At 35.8% G+C, this 20,623-nt stretch overlaps 1 protein-coding gene and 1 long non-coding RNA gene across 2 annotated transcripts in view; one reads left to right on the top strand and one right to left on the bottom strand.

Moving 5' to 3' along the window:
• The window catches only part of LOC124153638 (dynein axonemal heavy chain 10), a 208,524-nt gene that overhangs the window by 126,080 nt on the left and 61,821 nt on the right, over window positions 1-20,623 (top strand). The window contains exons 42-49 of the mRNA XM_046526934.1: window positions 727-946; window positions 2,996-3,192; window positions 7,906-7,998; window positions 8,167-8,319; window positions 14,159-14,270; window positions 15,843-16,057; window positions 17,374-17,562; window positions 17,786-17,968. Of these exons, the coding sequence (XP_046382890.1) occupies window positions 727-946; window positions 2,996-3,192; window positions 7,906-7,998; window positions 8,167-8,319; window positions 14,159-14,270; window positions 15,843-16,057; window positions 17,374-17,562; window positions 17,786-17,968 (1,362 nt within the window). The remainder of the gene's footprint in view (window positions 1-726; window positions 947-2,995; window positions 3,193-7,905; window positions 7,999-8,166; window positions 8,320-14,158; window positions 14,271-15,842; window positions 16,058-17,373; window positions 17,563-17,785; window positions 17,969-20,623) is intronic.
• Window positions 9,803-11,782, bottom strand: LOC124153640. Its single transcript, XR_006863711.1, has 3 exons — window positions 11,201-11,782; window positions 10,225-10,383; window positions 9,803-9,928 (listed from the first exon to the last, which is right to left on the bottom strand). It is a non-coding gene; the product is annotated as an uncharacterized LOC124153640 (long non-coding RNA).

Below are 20,623 nucleotides of genomic sequence, written 5' to 3'. Positions count from 1 at the left end.
AGTGTGTTGCACTGGAAGTTCCCTCCATGCTACTCTTAAGCAGGGTTACTGCCATCTCTGGAAAGTTTCTGCCACTGCCAGGAGTTGAACCCTGGCCCTAAGGGTGTGAAGCCTTAGTGATGCATTAGTCAAATTTTGCTCCCTAATTTTGAGGTTAATTTGGATGACTTTCCTCAGATATCTCATTTCTTCAATCTTCATTCTTGGGTTTGTCTATAAGTGGTAAAGTGAATTTCTTGAAAACTGCTGTTAATGAGCCAACATTTTTTGAAGATTGGATTCTCTGTGAACATTTAGTATCACCATTCCGAATTTTCTCCAGTATGATAGCCCTGCGGATTAGAGCCATAAATGCTAGCAGTTTGACCATGACGTTCAACCGTGGGTAATATTATTCAGGAATGCTAAGTTATGTTTCTCTTGAAGTAACGCATCATCTGTGGTGTGGCTTGTGAGTAAATCAGATTATAAGGCTTCAATTTCTTGCCTCCAAATGAGTAATTGCATCCTGGAAACAGACTGACCCCTATTGAAAAGGATTTCATGCTAAATATAAAAAAACCTCACATATGAAACTTTTTTCTGTTCTCCCCTGAAAGTTTCATAAGTGAGGCTCTATTGTACTGTGTTAGTCTACAGAAATGTTTTGTTTGTTCATGAAATTGCAGAATTTTGTCCAAAAATATTATCTGGTAGTTTTTTTAGAAAATTTCTTCTTCTTCCCAGGTATCACAGATGTGTTACCTTCTCAACGCTCTCTTTCCAAATAAACAAGCTACTCTTAATTTAACAAGAGAGACTATGGAATGCTTTGTTCTCTTAGCATTTAATTGGTCAATGGGAGCCCTTCTAACTGCTGATGCAAGAATGGAATTGGATTTTTTTATCAAGAATTCAGTTACATATTTGAATTATGAGGATTCTCCAACCAGCAAAGCTCCATGTGGTAAGCTTATTTAAATAAGTTATTGGGGTAGATGTGATCAATCTTTCTTCACTTATAAATTGAAGGTGTCCTGGCCTGTCTAAATGATGGGGAATAAGTAGTTGTTGATTCATAGACCTTGTCATTATGAAATAGCTGATGGAATATTAGGTATATACAAGTTTATTTGAGTAATAGTGTTTGACGCATACCCTTCCTAACCTTCCCCTTCCACCCATCACCCAACCATTTTACATAAATACAGCTCTGGAACCAAAAATCCTGATTGTACTTGATAATGATCTGACGGTTGAAACACGTCGTGCTTTCTATAATAAACCTGTGGAAAAGTGCCATCACTTTGTTCATTCAAAACTTACAGGCTCAAACTTGCTGTGCTGCAGGTTGTACTCTCTTTGGGTATGATACAGGTGTTAAATGGTTTTGTGTTCTGTGACATAGTAGTGATTGTGCCTAAGTATTGATTTCTTTTTGAAAATAGTTGCATCAAAGTCCCTATTATCTGGGTTAATGATAGGGAGAGGAGGCACTAATAATCGGAAAAACACAAATAATCCAAACTTTCTCTTTAATTTCTTGTAACTTTCATAATGTACGTAAATCAAACAATCTATTATAATTTACACACAGTGTCTGTCATTGATAGCATTTCTTAATTCATGATTGCCAAACCATTGAAGAATTCTTTGTTTAAACTTTCGTGAGTGCTTGTCATGTTAAATAAAACCTTTTGGGCTATGTCGCCATGTCAATTTTGTGGGTCGCCCCGATGTTTCCTGACCGATGCTGGTCACTTTTTAGAAGATTCCCTTGAAAAAGCGACCGGCATCGGTAAGGAAATGTTGGGGCCACCCAGAAACTGACCAGCCCAAAAGTTTTTATTGAACATTGAAGAATATTCTAAAATTGATCGAGAATGTTTTTTCCTGCTGCTGATTGGCATTTGCAATAATAATGCAGACATCCAAGTAAACTTGAAACATTCCTTGTCGTCAACTAAAGAAAATAATTCCTTTTTACAAAGGATTCTAATGGAAATAATCAGCCCATTGTAGCCTTCCATTAAAATGTGTATATCCTGGTGCTTCTGATTTTATTTTTTGTAAAGATTGCGGAAAAAATCAAAGGAGTGTGAACTCATGCATGAATGAACTGCAGCCAGATAATCGGGAATCTACTGTATTAAGCAATTCAATTATGAAAAAGAACTGTTATTGAAGTGAAAACTTCTTATGGCACGTTGAGCACTTTTGTAGATGGGTAAAAGACATTGGACTCAAGTCACCGTCACCGATACTACATATATGTATGATTATGTGTATTTGAAGTGAAAACTTCTTATGTTGCATTGAGCACTTTTGCAGATGGGTAAAAGACATTGGACTCACGTCACCGTCACCGCTACTACGTATGTATATGTATAAGTACATATATTCTGTACATACAAAGTATACTCGCTATGTACACAGTACTTGTGGTGGGGTACAAACCATTAGACTTACATCACCATCACCGTCACCTCTACTAAATATATGTGTAATTGTATATTCTGTATATACATACACTTTTGTGGATGGGTAAAAGTGAAAACTTCTTATGTCGCATTGAGCTCTTTCGTAAATGCTTAAAAGACGGACTCACGCCACCGTCACTGTCACTGCTACTACATATATGTATAATTGTGTATATTCTGTAAATGCACAGTATACTTGCTATATACACAGTACTTGTGGAGGGGTACAAACCATTAGACTGGCATCACCGTCACCAGTCTATACTTGTGCAGGAGAGTGTACTCAATACAAGAATAGTGAAGGGTAGTACAATACAACTCAATTTCTTTAAATACGTTCAATTTGAGTAGCTTATTTAATGAAACACTTCATTAGAAATTATTCCTCACATTCAAAAATGCTTACATTATTTCAAGTTTTCACTTCTGTCGGCGCTCCCGGAGTGCAGCTTTTTTTTGTATTGGCAACTTAAGCGTCTTCAAATGAAATAGTGAGACAAGCTCTTTCAAGTAAAAATTATTTTTTTGATTTTCAGGTTTCATTCCCACTGCTGAGAAGACTCTCTTTGATTATGTATGGAAATATGACCCTGAGAGTGGAGATGGATATTGGGATGCTTGGATCTGGTCAGTTCCTCCGTATGAACATGACCGGACAAAAAAGTTCACCGATATCCTTGTTCCAACTGTGGATACTTTAAGAGTAACATGGTTTACTCAACATATGCAAAATGTTAGTTTTTTTATATCGATATGCTAGAATTGATTTTTTTAATGGATGAACACTAGTTGCTTATTTTTTATTTTTTCTCAGATTTTTTATTTCTACCTATTAAAATGTGCTATGGGGTGCAGAATGGATATACCAAAAATTACAGCTCGATTGTTTAACATTTAGAGGTTGCTCAAAGAGCATAAATGCGATAACATTTAATTTTACTGATTTTTTAAAATACCGTAATTTTCAAGGGTAACACACAATTTTACAGCACTTTAGCCAAAAATAGCTCCATTTTTACATCCACTCTATAGTTTTCCAGGTGTGCACAATTTTCCGCGAGCTACAGCCGTGTGTCACACCCCTGATGGTGAGGTCGTTCGCAGGATGCATTCAAGGTCGGTGAACGTCATTGCCTTACGCCCCTTGCACCTTCCCTCACGAAAGTCGGTGGAAGAGGGGAGGAGTCGAATACTATGTTGACGTTTTTCATACGGTATGTTTGCTGTAGTTTATCCTTTAGAATAAATACAGCGCTGTTCTTCGAACCTAGCATATGATAAAAAAAATTTCTGGTTGAAAATCCCAAAAAATGTGATAGACTGAGAACCTAACATGTGAAAAAAGTTAGTTACCTCTATTTATGCTTGTCAAATCAATTGAAAATGCTTTAATCATGTTTGCTAATCTCCACTCCTCAATGCAGTCGTGAACAATCACAGCAGTGGCCTGCACACTGGCAGTTCTGGTGAATTTTGGAACTTGTAATGTTGGTTTTCTTTCATCAATTGGCCATGAGATTTTATTGACCATTTAATTTATTAACCATTTAACCATTTAATGACATATAATGCAAAATAATATTTAAATTACTTGATTCAATGAATGAGTAAATATTTCTTTTAGTAGCCAGTAGTAGTTACTGGCTACTAAACGACAGCAACAAGATAGCAGATAGTAGCAAAAAGAACCTTTGCCACTCCTCTTGCGCTAATGCTCAAGGCATTAAAGGTCAGTGCAATTTGGGGTGTAATGAGGATTTTCCTACCAATCTATCTTTTAGTACTTGACGACTCCTTTGGCGTGTCATCAATAGAATCCGTTACAGAAACATCCTCTCTACTTAAGATTAAAATATTGTCATTTTTTAAAAGAATATGTATCATTGATAGCAATATCATTGCATGAAAAGGAAATTGAGAGAGATTTAGCTTAACAAGACTTCAGACTTGCTGTGATACTCATCATATCTTTTCTTCCTCTTCACTTTACGCCGACTTCTCTGCCTCCTCTCTGTCTGTATGAGGTAAATTAAGGATCTCATTGCTTGGCAAGCCAAAGGTACATTATAGCTGTCCCAGTAAACCAAGTCCTCCCCAACCATCCAGTTTACAATACATTTCATTCTATGCACCTTTGTCTATGATGTGGGTGATTAGTTTTTTTAGTGCTTGCAGAAACTTAAAAACTAATAATTGTATAAAAGTTTTTCCGAAAGAAAAACATTTTGAAAACTCTCTCTCTACAATTGATAGCTTAGGATCTTTTGAAGTAGATACAGTGGAACCTCGTTAAAGTGAGTACGGGCTATAGCGACACCCCCGCTATTACGAGAGGTAGCCGATGCACCGTCAATTGACCCTATAATAAGCGTGTTAAAAATTCGTTTTTACGAGGCCCTTTTGGTGTTGGCTCTCGCCATAGCGAGGGTTTCACCGCCGGAAAAACTTACATCAAGACTCCTTAATCTCTGTAATTGCTAGCGATCTGTTAGAAATGAAGTTAATGGAGTGCTCAGTCTCAAATTTATGTGGTAAACTGTCGTTCGATAAATAAGTAGTTAATTTTGGTGAAAATATTGTGGCATTAGTATTCGCGAATGCTTGATCTTCTTTTGTTCGTCGGACGGCAGAAAGCTGACGTCAGCATACCCGCACGTCCATGAGTTGCATGAATAGAAAGCATTTGATGGCAGACACCGTGGCCAAAAAAACACCAAACACAAGAAAATAAAAATAAAGGAGTAATATGAGAGTGTCGAAATTAATTTATGTTCCTATTCGCTCTTCACAATTAAAAAAAAACAAAAGCGCCCAAGGAATGCAGACTACGTAGAGTTATAAGGAGCTTTGTTCGGGTGGTTTTGCCCACCCCAATCTGCGGGAACTCCTGAGAAAGGGACTACGCCTAAGCCTAAAGCGGAGTATTTCAGGGATAGATTGCGAATCGAGAATTTCAAGAGTTCGGAAGGTTGATTATACTAATGCAAAGCACCAAAGCGTTATCTCTCCGCATAATTGCTGGTGATGCCTGCGGTGTAAACCCAAAGTCGTGGAAGAAAGGACTCCGATCATAAGTATCTTAAGGAGTATTCCCTGCGTAATATAACATAGACGAAACAGAACTTTTTTTACATCCTACTCCCCGACAAAATCCTTGCAGTACGAGGTATTTCTTGTAATGATGCCTCTAAAGGTATGTAGTGCGCCTTAGCGATGATGTAGGATGTACGATGCAATGATACTGAGCGTGAATTGTATGGATGGACGTATTTATTCTCTATTGCGGATTCACAAGGGTGAACTATTCGCGTCAGTGGTCGGAGTCGTACTGGCGCTCTCTTCCGTCACGTGGGTAGCCTAGCATCCCCTGGTGGCCGCTGGAAGAACTCACAGAACAACTGACTCTCGTTTGCAGTGCCGTGGCCGTGGTAAACTCGGTGTATTATCTTAAATACGTCGCGAGCGTAACACTCAAAAAGGATTTTTTTTAACAACGGCACTTTTAATCACATCATTTTTCAAGCTTAGCAAACTTTTTACCGTAGATAATGAAGATATTACATTATCTAATAGAAAAAGTCTTCCAAGGCAGGAACGTTATACAACCTTCCACCGTTTTCGACTGCAGAAACAAATGCAATACGTTGTTTCACTTAACTGCCGCTTAATGTACAGGGACAATAAACATACACCAATGGAAACATTTGAGGCATTAAATAACCGCGATACAGTTTTATTAGTTAATTTTTGAATTTTCAGTGGAAAATACCAAAATAATAGAATGATTACGTAAATGCACTAATTAAGTGCATAGAAAAATGGCTTCATCGGTTGTGCATTGGCATAATGATTGACAAAACAATGCTTTGCATGATTTTTATTCAGTGCGGGGCTTATAAATTGTTTGAATAGTAAGTCGTTGTTTGAGTAAAGAAATTTAGTGATGCAAAAAAACATCACCTTTCCTCTGGATTTATACTTACGTTTATCGGATAGACATTTATCTGTCACCGCACCACTCCTGTTCCTGTTTAACTGTTCGCAACAGGTATATTGGCTATTATTTGCTCCACCTCCGGTAAAGCGACAATTCGCTATAGCGAGTGTTTATTGGTGCACCGTGGGGTGTCGTTTTATCGAGGTTGCACCTTACATATACTACCGGGGTGCCACGGTTACCATTGTATTTTCAAGAACACTTTACCCACATCATTTTGAATAATTTCTGGAGCATTTAACATGGCAATATCAAACAATTGATCCAATTTTTCCTTCAATTCCATATCATTCTTTAGCTGTTGGGTAGGTGGCCGCCAAAAATTTATTTTGAATTTTAACAGCTCACTGCACAGTGCCTCTATTTTATTTATTCCTCGTATTTCTAGAATAATTTGGATTCTCGACATAATAGTCAGGTATGGACCACGGACCTCATCGTTAGTCTTGTATTTGCACACCCTCCTTGTTTCAAGGTTAAGTGGTGGTGATAGAACACCTGCAGCACTTCGCGAATCAAAGGCAGCTTATTTTTTCTTAAACAAATGGCTATAGCTCCTGGGATGCCAATTAGGAATGCTTCACTAGACTTGCATGCAATAAACGACATTGTTTTTATCAATAGCGTTTCGACTCCAAAAATTTACTCTATGCCATTCGAAATCTGACTGCAATGGGGTTAGAGGAGGTATGAAACATGCAAACTTGGGTAAGAAAACTTACACATAGTTGTCTCTTAAATATCATTCCTAATGGTTTAATCTATTTCAATGGTATTCTGCTCAATCACTACAAAACAGTGTCCTGAATTTATTACAATGTAAAACAATACAAGTTTTTAAGTAACTCCTCCCTTCTTCCACCGGCTTTTGTGAGGGAAAGCATGAGGGGCGTAAGGCAATGACGGTCGTTGACTGTGAATGCGGCCTACAAGCGACCAGCACACCGTCAGGGGTGTCACGTATGGCTGTAGTTCCTGAAAAAGTATTATATACCTGGAAAACTGTGGAGTGGATGTAAAATTGGAGCAAATTTTGGTTCTGAAGGGCTGTTAAACTTTGCGTTACACCAGAAAATGATGCTATTTTGAAAAATCGGGAAAATTAAATGTTATTGCGTTTAAGCTCTTTGAGCAACCTCTCAATGTTAAACAATCGAGCTGTAATTTTTGGGGTATCCATTCTGCACCCCATAGCATATTTTAAGAGGTAGACATAAAAAATCCGAGAAATAATAAAAAGTAAGCAACACCCTAATGAACATCCTGTTGTGAATCTTCTCTCTCTTTCAATGCATTATGTCTCGCATTGAGTGTGTTTTTGTTAAAACTTAAGATGGAATACCAAAATAGCCCCTGTAGTATGTACCAAGTAAATTTGAATGCTGGGAAATGATAACATTTCTCTAACTAAACTTGGCAGTGGCATGAACTTTTTTCAACTTCCTGCAGATTGAAAGACCTGTTCTCCTTGTTGGGGGTGGTGGGACATCGAAAACATCAACAATTCAAGAATACTTGCGGAATTTGGATTCTCACACTAATGTAAGTATGTCACCAATTCATTTATCCTCAATTACTAACTAAAACTCACTGCTATAAATATTTTTTCCTTGGTGTAACACATTTAATCCTTAATCTTTTATATATTTATAAAAAATATCAATGGTAAATTGGCACTAAACAGTTTTGATTTGATTTTTTTTCATGTAGTTGGTGTTGAATGTGAACTTCTCCTCTAGAACAACCTCTCTTGATGTCCAAAGGAATCTGGAATCTACACTTGAAAAGAGGACTCGAGACACTTATGGGCCACCTCTTGGGAGGAAGCTAATTATATTCATTGATGACCTCAACATGCCACAGGTAAATGTTAGATATTTTTCTATTGTGCTTACCTTGTAACTTATTAATAGTGACATGCAGTAGAACCCTGCTTAAACGCACCCAGATCTACCAGAATTTAGGTTAACCAGAACGGTCGACGTAAAATCAAAAAATTAGGCAAAATACACCAATCGGGCATGTTACCAACTATGTGTTTAGTTCAACATGGCCAGCAGTCACTGAACTTGAGATTGTTTTGATGGCCTGCTCTTCATACCTTAACTGCTCAGAAGAGCCCTGAGTAAAAACATTTGCACAATTATAATAAAGATTATATAGGTAAATGAATCATGTAAAATTTGATCCTTTCAAATTCTCTTGCAGAAAAACCAATTCTTGTACATGCTCAGACCGCACCCTAGTAGCAATTGATATCTATACAATATCCATACAATATCTATAATATCCAACTATAATATCCAAAGGATATCCAATTTTCATCCAACAACATTGCTTAGATATCCACATAATATCCGAAGTTGCCGCCAAATGCCATCCATATAATCTCCAACTTGGATATTACCTAATATCTAATTTTCATCCAATAACATTGTATGAACATCCACATAATATCGAAGTTGCCACCAAAAGCCATCCATACAATATCCAACTTGGATATTAATCTGATATCTAATTCTTATCCATCATGGATATTAACCAGATTGGGGTCCCCATCCTCCTCTTAGGAGGATTTGCAATCAGAATTAAAACGATCAGTAATATGTGATCACTGTGCCAATTATTTTTAGCCTAAGCTTTTAAAGAACATGAACAGAGTTGCTGACCTATAAAAAATATTGGGGGCCCATTCTGGGGGTCTTGCCCCCCTGATGAACTCCTCCTATTGTTGCAATCAATAGTCAACCATACAAATTGTGCATATAATTGCTCTACCTAATTTTTAAAGTCTAAATTATTTACAGCGAGTGTGTAATGCATTTTCAAGAGGGAGATTGAAAATATATATTTCACTCTCTCACTGGAAAGAATTTGACAGGAAATACTGAGGACAGTAATTATATGCACATAATTTATATACGGTATCATATTCAAATGAGAAATTCACTATAAATTAAGTAATGAACCCAATCAAGAGAATATAAAGATCAATTTCTTTGAAAAAGTCATGAGAAACTGGCATGGTTAATTTAGACAGACTCATTTGGTTATTAACACAAAAATAAATTCTCTTATTTTTATGCATTTATGTAATCACAAATCTATTTATTTTCTAATGTATCTCAATTCCCAAAATGGAACAACTAAAGAAATAAATTTTCTAACAGAATTTTAAAACAAGCTAGGCTAATAAACAGCACGCTAAAGAATACTTCCACAAAGATATAAAATTTAACATTAAAAAGCAAATTTAATTTGTCATTCAATATAACTTAAAAGTTAAAACACCAATTGACGTAATATGGGAAAATTAATTCCACACTATTGCCACTAATAAGTGAGAACTGCACTATTGATTAGGATGATCAATATGATGGCCTTTCTTCTAGGCATCCCTAAATTTGGCAATCCTTTATGTAATTTTCTGGTTCCTTAGATGAAGCACTTAGGTGGTAACGTCGAACTGTATCTGTAAAAGAAGAGGTATTCCCTATGACAATGATATCAACAACATGTAGTCCAATTAATCATCACAGGTAATTTATAAAATTTTTGGAGGAACAATGTATTGGAAAATAAGGAAGAGATAAGTAAAACAATAACTTATGTAGTGGGGATGAAGAGCTAAAGAAATAAGCCTTACTGAAGAAAGGGATAGATGTTTGTTCGGGCGTTTTCACAAATAAACATCCTTTTGATTTAGAATTGCCCCTGCACTATCTACCCTCTCATCTAATGATGAAAAAAATGTAATATAAAACTTACCAAAAATTATTGCTTTCAGGCCAAGCTCAGAAAATTCTCTTTTCTTTTTGTAGCCTATCCGGCTATAGTTTGCTGACAAGTTATCTTTCATGACGTACCGGAAAGTTCGTATAATCATTTCCTTAAAGTGTTGCCTCCAATGAGGGCCAACTCTGAAATCTGCAATGAAATTAACAAAGTAAATACATGTTAATCTTCATTTTCAAAGTCTTTCACAGAATGGCAAATATTCATGATGATACAATTTTATAGGAATCTGTCGCATGAGACATTTAATCTAACAATAGTTTCACCAGCATTATTGCTAATTTCTTCAGGTTTTATTGGCAATTCAGTTATGCCATGTTTATTGCACATTGCATTCACAAACTGATATCCAATATATATTAAAACCAGTTGAGATATTATTTTTTGAAGATATTATTTTTTCCTCAATTCCAACTTCTACAGAAATTGCCAGCAAATTGTGAAAATTGATAACGATATAATCTCTTTATGACTTTCATTGCAATTTAGGCATTTGTGAAAAATGAACTGAAGCACAAATCAATACCTAGATGATAATGATCGGAGAGAGTTAAATTGATGGCTATGTTATGAACAGCTTATTAATTACTATAATTCTTCGACATATTTTTATTGGTTATTCATTTTCATGAAAAAAACCTTCGTATACGAGTTAATTGAGATTGAGACTGATACCTTAATACCATAACGAACTGCTAACAAAGTGGATTCTTCTGCGAGAAACCTGATATTTCAACTTAATCGGTGAATGGATTGTATTTTTACTATGGCCGCGAAAGCAAAGATCATGCTTAATTGTGATTACACTGTGAACATAGTAATTAATAATCTTAAATACTTATTGGATATAAATTAGCGGTTCATTTATTGTATTATTACATATGAAAGGGTACATGGGCACAAGTTCGGTGATTCACTGACGAAACGAAAAAATGTTCCATTTACTTACATTTACATGGTCAGCTCAGCAGATATGTGTTGATGATGACAAAGGTATCTTCTTATATCTCTTCGTGCCACTAAGATCCACTTTATCCAGTAATTCAATATACAGAAACTTAATCCGGCGTTGATTTCAAAGTAGTTGTGTTGGCTGGGAAAACTGTGGGCCAAGGTAACACAACTTTTCAAAGTGCCTGAAATAGTATTTTTCCAATTCCTTTTTGCCAATCTTCACAGCGAAACACGGATTATTTTCGTCTTCCTCAGCATACTTCAACGTAAATTTGCTTGTAAGATAAGTTTCTACAGCATAGCTAAATTCGCAAAGTCAAAAAACACAGTAACTACGAATGTAAACATATCAGCTGTGGTTTCAGGAACATTTGCGCAATTTGCGATGGCAGTTGGGTCCTCGTTGGGTCACGTGCAATGCAAGATGACCGCCGGTCGTTATGGCGCAAGTTTCAAAATACGATATTTAATCCGTTATATTAAAAAATAATTACGCAATATAATAGGCAAAATAGGTAACTTAGGTATTTAAAACGCCAAATATATATTTCCCATAGTTACCAAAAGTTACGAAAATACTTGCTTGTCCCTGTTTTCACTTTTTGTTGCCTAAATTATATTTGCATTCCATTTTCATTGCAACCATAGTATACATCACTAGCGCAGCAAGGGGGGTTTGGGGGATAAACCTCCCTACCCATAGAGCTTAGATAAATTTTTAAGTTTAATCCATTTCTTTTAATTTGATTAATATTACTGATAGAATATATAGTGTGAGCAATCAATAAAATATCCCTCAGGAAGCCGTAAAACTCTCCATTTTGGGACATTTATCTGAAAATTATTCTAGGGGAGGGCCCTTGCATATCCCACTTACCCTATCGGGTATTCCAGACCCTCAGACACCTCAGTGTTAGTTGTGCCTAAAACCATTGATTCCTGGGTGCTCCCCTGGTGCACAATGTATTCACTAATTATGTTCACGTATGTTTGAATGGAATTAAAGAAATGTCTATCATTCCCATTAATATCCAAAAGTCAATAGAAAATTAACATCATTACAATATCCACACAATATTACTTTAGGATATTATGCTTTTTCAAAAAGCCAGCACATATCAATATCCTCACAATATCCATACAATATTACTTTTAGATATAATGCTTATTGGATATTGGTAACCATCTATGGATATTATATGGATATCGATTGCTACTAGGGCAGGTTTTGACCTATCCGTGTCTCAGTATAACTCCCTGCAGATAATGGACTTTCGTTACATATTTGTGTGGCTGAATGAGTACTTTCTCGCCAAATTTAAAAATTTTAGAACTGTAGGAAATTTTACTAAAAATTATACCAATTAACATTTTTATGGATCTTGAATCTCTGTAGAATTTAAGTGGACGAAGAGAACAAACTATAGAACTTCACTTTAGCTTTGTAGAACTAAGAAAATTCTTTATTTCTCACTTCATTAAATCAAACTTAGCAACTCTTGTTTTTCAATTTCAAGAAGGTAACTAAATGCAAAGAAGGAATTCTAGCATTGGGGGTGCTTAGTACTAAAAAGACTAAAAGATGACTACACTTGCAATGCCAGCAGCATTGTCCGCCAAAACCTAAAAGTTGCATTTTTTTTCATAGAAATCTTTACGATTTTTACATATTCTCTCGGTGTTTGAGTAAAGAAAGTAGAGTAGGACATAAAAGTATTGCTTAAGAAAGAATAAGCGGTGCAGCGGTTGACTCTGATAATTCAGAATACGCCACCAGGTTGCATGACGGTCGGCCGCCACAGCAGAGGAAAAGTAATCGGTCCCCTTGTTGACTAATACTGTGGTTGACTGCTACGTACACAGCACGCTGAAACTCTCAGGCCTAGGCATTACAAAGACTTATCAACTTTAAAAACGATATAAAATCTCGATTTTCATGATAGCCCCCTACTGTCAGAAGATTTCAGAACTTAACGAGTCGAGTACCAATTACCTGACTCTACTCGAATTTTTGAGTACTTGCACATCCCTACTTGAATTTGTTTGTTTTTACTATACTTATCCCTTTGGTTGGTTTTTTTGATGTTGGTGTATTTAGTGAAGAGTTCTCGGGATTGCCACTGGGTCAGGAACTGCATAACTGCCGACATTTCGATGGCCGAGTCTGGCATCAAAAATGTCGGCAGTTATGCAGTTCCTGACCCGGTGGCGATCCCAAGAACTCTTCACTAAGTCTATTCGCTGGGAAAGCACGAAATCTTTGGTGTATTTAATTTATTCATGCATGTCAAAGTAAAAGCCATGAGAACTATATAAATGAGGTGCCATTCTATATCATAGAACCTTGATTTATGCTCCCAATTTGGGTTCATTTTAATTGTTTTAAAAAAATGTCCACAGTATAGGGATAACTGCAGAGGGATTCATTAATTATTAATATTTACTATTGAATTTTTGTGCTCGGGAGGAATAAGGCTGAAAAGTTATGAATTTGATAGATTATATTGTTTAAAAATTTGATTAACTACTTAGATTATAGCTTATTTCCTTGGAGATTTGCATGGTGCTGCCATCCGCAACACAGGGAGCAACTGTATGCAAAATCTATTTAAATGCTTGGTGATTGAAAACAGAAATAGAGTCTTGGAAAATCCTCTGTTACAATACAAGTTTTGAAATAAAGACATACATATATTTTCATTGGTATTACTAATACATATTTAATGAACAAAGTTTTGCTTAGTTTCCTGTAGTTGTTAATACTTTATAATGCAATATCTTAGAAGTAATCAATTAAGGTTTTTTTGCATTGTGACTGCTATTTGTAAGGCCGAGTATTAGTTTATTTTTATTCAAATTTTAATGCATCAAATAGAAAATTTTTCAATCGATTCAGCAATGAAATTAAGTCTTTAATTTATGTTGCTCCTTCATGTTTTTCTTGCCATTACAGGTTGATCAATATGGCACACAACAGCCCATAGCTCTTTTGAAACTTTTGTTTGAAAAACGAGGCTTTTATGATCGTGAAAAGGATTTAGGGTGGAAGAATGTGAAGGATGTTGGTAATTATACCATGTTAATATACTATACAAAATCATTTTTTATTTTTTAAGGAGGGATATCGCTTATATAAATTCCATGTCATAATTAAAGTAAAATTTATATTTTTCAGTACTGTTATTTATTTTGCAAAATGCAACATTATTAAAAATATATGGCAGATGCATCTTTGGGTCTAGATTAGAGATTGTTGGAGCCCTGAAACTTTTGTGGGCCTTTTCAAATCTTGGGTCAAAATTAGGTAGCACAGAAATATAGGTTTCCTCGAGTGATGAAGTGAACTTGCTGGTTTCAAGGTGTTCAATGATATTTTGCATATGAAGGTCCCTAGATAGATGACTGAAATTTATAAGATCTATTAAAAAATCCCTCAAAGTTAGAATTCCATTGAATCAGTGGAAATAATTTCTTTTTCATTTTATGTATTGGATGAGATGATGAAGCATTATATTTTGTATGCTTAAACCTCTCGCATAATCATGAGCTATGCATTTTGTGAGACTATGAAAAAAAATCAATTTTGCCTATTTACATATAAGTCAATGCATGAAAAATTTTATTTTTTCAGAAATATGCTTAGTACCTTGTTTATAAAAATAATTTTTTAACTATGAAACCTCAGTCACAAATCTTAAATGCTTCTTATTAAGATAGGTGTATGCATGCATGTATGTATAGTTAACAGCTAAAGCAATTAAGCATACATCGAAAAAAGGAAATGTGCTCCATAGAGACACCTTCCCGAGAGAGCCATTGGGCTTTCCTGGAAACTATCAATGAGGATTCTTGGAGCGTTCATTTCTTGTCAAACTTCAATATCTTTGCTAGGTAAAGAAAATAATGATTTGCATAGATTCAGCGACTCAGTCTTATGGGAATGATCAGTTAGCATGAATCGTACCTTTTTCCCATGTAGAAAGAAACCCTTTCCCCTTTTTCCCTTTTTATTGCACTATCGGATTTTCTGTGGTGCATAAGAATGACCTTGTTTGTCCACTGGGCTGATGGGGGACCAAGGAGGTGAGCCCTGTCTTGGACAAGGGCAACCTGTTGTAGAAATTGTTGGTCAAATCATCTTTCTCGACTCGCTTCATAACGCTTTTTTGACCAGCTGGCCAGTTTGCCAAACTCTAATTGTAATACATTTTAAATTCCAAAGTATTTAGAAATGCTAACAATAAGAATTTCTGGTACACCTTTTTTTCTAGTTTCTATTTCCAGAATTATATGGCTAGGAATATAAAATAAAATTATGTATTTCCCTGATAGTCACCTGCTTCAATTATGCAACAGTACTTTTTGACTTTTTCCATACAAGTTAACATATGTTGGTCTATCGCATTAGCTATATATTTATGCAATACTTCTTTTGTATGTACCATCAATAGATTATTTTTTGGCCAGTGAAAGGAAACATTTGTGAATTATCCCAGTAACTTTATTCTCTTTTCTGACCTAATTATCCATACCCTCTTTAATATATAGTATCCTTTGTCCATTGTACTTCATTCTATTTGTTCTTTGTACATTTTTGTTGTAATTTGTCCATTGATGATGTTCTTCTCTTCTTACAGGGTTCATTGCCGCTATGGGAGAAACTGGTGGTGGAAGGCATTCAGTGGATCCTCGATTTCTATCAAAATTTGCAATTTTTAATGTTACATTTCCTTCAGATACCACCCTTTTGTATATCTATAACTCTATCATGCAAGGCCATATGGAAATATTTAGTAAAAATGTACAATCTAAAGTTGAAGACATGGTTTTAGCCACCATGGATCTTTATAAGGTAATACTTGGGAAAAATTTAGAAGCTCTAGTGACAGATTTGGTTCAGAAATATTTCAGCTTGCTATCAATGATGTAAAGTAGAACCTCTAATCCATGAAGTTGAGGTGACCTAAATTTCTTACCTTAACAAATCTGAGAGATTGTAAAGAAAAGTTACTTTTGTGCTGCAGGTGATGTGCATTAGTTGCCAGGTTCACTTCAAATTATCGTTCCTCTCACTTTTTATGGGCTGTCTTTTTGTTGAATGTGCCAAATTAAAAACTGTGTGGGGCTAATATTCTTTATAACATGTATTTGGGAGGTTGAAGCTGTGCTTTCTTATTATTGGATTTTAACTAGTTATATGAGGATTGATTAAATTGACTATGAAGCTATGAGGTGAAGTCTCAATCTATCTATGTGTGTCTGCAGAATTTTTTAATGATTTATTAGTTTTTGGAATAGATCCCAAATTTAATTGTTAAATATGTCTCCAGCATATTTTGCAAAATTCAGTGCTGAAAATGACATAAGATTCCACTATCAATAGAAAAAAATACATTCACGGTGAGCTTGTTTCGTTCATTCTAGAGAAAATAAGTTTTTGCGGAGAGAAAAATTTCAAAATATTGCTGGGGCTTGAACAGGTAATCGAAGGGAAAGTCTGGTTTGTTCTATAAAAAATTTGTGGTTGTTCTATATTTCTACAATGGTGGAAAAAAATTAACACAGCTCACTGGCATCTGAAAGCGGCCAGTTCAGGAACTACTTGTCTTCCAAAATTTTGCCCTTGTAACGCTCTCATACAACTGAGAATTCTAAAAGCTACATGCCCCTTATGCCGGGGAAATCATCATATCCATTGCATTATTAGAACATGTAAAAGATCCAGCTATGCATTCTTCCCCATATTCTCGGAAGCATGCTTCGCCCATGACTCACCTAGAATGGAGTTTACTCACGTCAGGACATGCAGCTAATGTTAGAATCCTTTTTAGACTGCCTATTTCTTCAGTTTAAGTACCTATATACCCTTAGCTTAATAAGCTTAATAAATAATAAAGGGAAGCTAAAAAACTGCATCCAACTGTATGTAGTAATATGCTGATTTTGTATTACCTATACATCTGTGTTTCGTTCACTGAACAGACCATATTTTTCTTAGCACTATATGTATTTTACTTTCTATAGGTCAAACATTGTATGTAAATGTAATTCAAATCATTCAACTTATGTATGACAAAGACTATTGCAAATTCAATTTTTTTAATGTCTTATAAAGTATTATTATTATACGTTCACTTGTTGTAATAAATGTTATTTTAATTGTTGCAGGTTCTAATTGTGGAATTTCCTCCAACTCCCTCAAAGTTTCATTACATTTTCAACTTAAGAGATTTATCAAGAATTTATGCTGGAATATGTTTATCAACTCCATCACATTTTGTAGATGCTGAGCAAATAGTGCGTCTATGGAGAAATGAATTTACCAGAAATATTTGTGATCGTCTTATTGATTCTGAGGTAGGCTTTAAAATGAGCAGTTTTTGTGTTTTAATGTAATCACGTGTAATAATGTAATTGTGCTTCAGGTAATGGAAATTGTGTTGCTTCCCTCAAGGCATTACACAATTTTAATTTTTTTATCTTGCATTTTTTTTGTTACCATCAGGTCACAAAAGGCTTTAGCTAGTCAAAGAATCATGCATGATATTTAACATTTACTCTTTATTTCCTATTTTTGTAGGACTTGACTAAAATGCAGTTACATATTAGAAGTACGCTTCATAAATATTTTCCTGATGAATCAGAATATGCTCTTCGGGATCCTATGCTGTTTGGTGATTTTAGAAATGCAACAATGGAAGAGGAGCCTCGCTTCTATGAAGATCTTTTAGATTACGATGCGGTCTTTGCATTAATGCAGGAGGTAGTGCAATTTAAACAAATTATTACAGCTATTTAACCTTATTTATTTTTAACTAATCATTAATAAGCTTTGGTTCACATCAGTTAGTGAATACTTGTTATAAACCCATGACCATTGAATATGTAGATAGGATGATCTTTCATAGTAATGATTGTAAATTTTTTAAATGTTTGCTCTTCTTTCTTTGTTACCCAAGGCACAGGGAAGTGCCTTGGGGGTAACAGTGGCTTTTTGGGTTGGAGTTTGACCCAAAGCCTTCTAACGGATGAGAATACAGTTAAGAAGTATCAGGATGATTATATGGATACATACATATTTAGATTAGATCGTGGTCGCTAGAACATATGTATTTTACTGTTACTGTATCAACTGTACCATCACTGCACTGTTTTTTGGGTATATTTTGAAGATGGGTCATTCACATTTATTTGAGTGGTCTAAATTTCAAGTACTCCTTGCCAAGAGTCATATGTGAGTATCCATGTGTTTTTGGAATCAAAGTTAAGTATTAATAAAAAAAAACTATTTTCTCATCTAAACTAGGAATTGGGGATTTATGTGGTGACGTGAGTTGGGGTTGTGGTGGTTGGTTAGGGGGGGAGTTGGTTTGGTTTGGGTTGTGGGGATTTGGTGAGGGGTTTGGGGTAGGTTGGTTTGGTTTGGTTGGGGAGGGGAAAAGAGGAGAAGGGGAGATAATTTTGCGGGGAGGCTTGCTGCGACGATTGGGATACACGAAAGAATGAGAGCTTACAACATACATTTTGAATCTGACAGAATACTTAATGCAGAAAAACTGCAAAATACACATAAAATAAATCAATATCTTCCTCTGCTTTGAAGATCAAACTGGCCCATGAAAATAACCTAATGATTAAATCAAATCAACAAAACGATGACAACTTAATGAGAAAAGAAAACAAGAAGCTTCCTTTCCAATCAGTCTTGGGCACGGTTTCTCACTGAGACATGAATGCCCAAAAACGAATTTACAAGAAAAGAAAACATTAACCTTGAGCACAATTATTGATAGAAAACACACTCTGTCCTGAAATACTAAAACACACGCAATCATTCAAAGAAAAAGGGGATAAAAATCAAAATAAAATAAACAAAAATGCAGGGGCGATGGCTCTTCAATACAGAGATGTGGTTTCTTTGGTTCTTGGATTTCTTCAAGATTACTATACCGGGGCTTTAAGTCAAGATTCTTATTTACTTGGGAACGTAATTCGGGATTGTGGTTCTAGACATGAAAGAATGAGAGCTTACAACATAGATTTTGAACTTATCAGGCTTTCCTGCTCTCCTTCACTGCTGAGGGATGACCTCCTCGGATGGCTCCTTTCGGCTCTGTGCCTTCTGCACACTGTGGGCTGAGCGAATGCTCACTGGGATGACGTGGGTTGACCTTCTTCTTGGCGATGGAAATCTACCGTTCATTCTCCTTTTTCCTTCTTTCCGTCAATCTCCTCCTTTTCGGTCCAAACTCATATGTTTCTAGGTCCTCTCTCTTGTCAGACCACTTATTACTGAGGTGCCTTGACAAATTGGCAGAGTCTCTGGCAGCATGACGAGGCCAGGGTTGGTGTCTATCTTCCAGCTTTTGGCTCTTGAGGTTATATACCTCAAAGAGGGTTGGTTTTCTGGGGGTGGGGAAGGAGGGGAGAAATTGGGAAGAGGCCTATTTCTTGAGGCGCGTCGCCACTGTCGTCACAGTCGTCGGGGGGTGGGAGGGTTTGAAGCATATTTTATCTATTTATAATTATAATAATGTCGCCTTTATTTCACAAGCGAATTTAGGACTAGATAGTCCTCTCTTACAATTAACTTGTTTGAAAATCGCATAATATTTAGGGAGGGAGAGGGTGGAGAACAAACAATCTCAGTCTCCTCTCACTGTCATTGCACAGCAGGCGGTTGGGGGGAAGAGTAAACTCTTCTCTCTTCAGCACGTGCTAAAACCCCAAAATTGGGAGGCAGGGAATTGTGGGGAGGAGGGAAAGAAATGCGTTACACACAAGTCCATTCACACTCAACTACACACACACACACAGTCAAACACAGTACAAGACAAATAAATGAAGCTCTCCTCCCCTCAAAAACACACATTTAAACCAAAGTATGTTACCTGCCAAACGGCAATGGTTACAATATGAATGGAGCACGTCATTCTGATTTAATGAAATGTTGGCTTATCTATTTAGCTGAATGGGGTTCTCCACATTCCTTGATGATTTAGCAAAAAAGTTACCTTATTAGAAATTTTGTGACATGACATTTTTGTTCAGTTCCTTATCCACAATACACATCTCAAACATCTGGAACAGAATCAAAATGGAAAGGATTCCTTGGTTTATTTCTGCCGGACAAGAATACCTATTAAGTCCCTTGTAAGACTTGTAGCAACAGAGCTGTGATACACTTCATAGAGACATTTATAGCCCACTACCTTTATTGGAAAAAATTTATATTAGAAAAAAATATCTAGGTATGAAAAATATCTTATCTTTGCTTTTGATCAAAATGTAGACAAATGAGTCAATGCAATTTTCAAATGCTATTGACATTTCTGCTTGTCATATTTTGATGAATTAGTTGTTGCTCTTTGCAATTATTTTTCTATATCATCTTCATTGAAAGCTTTTATTTTGTACT

Source organism: Ischnura elegans, chromosome 2 (assembly GCF_921293095.1).
Source record: "Ischnura elegans chromosome 2, ioIscEleg1.1, whole genome shotgun sequence".
NCBI classification, from domain to species: Eukaryota; Metazoa; Arthropoda; class Insecta; order Odonata; family Coenagrionidae; genus Ischnura; species Ischnura elegans.
The sequence above is the reverse complement of the archived record's forward strand: the minus strand, read 5'-3'. Positions and strand labels throughout refer to the sequence as shown.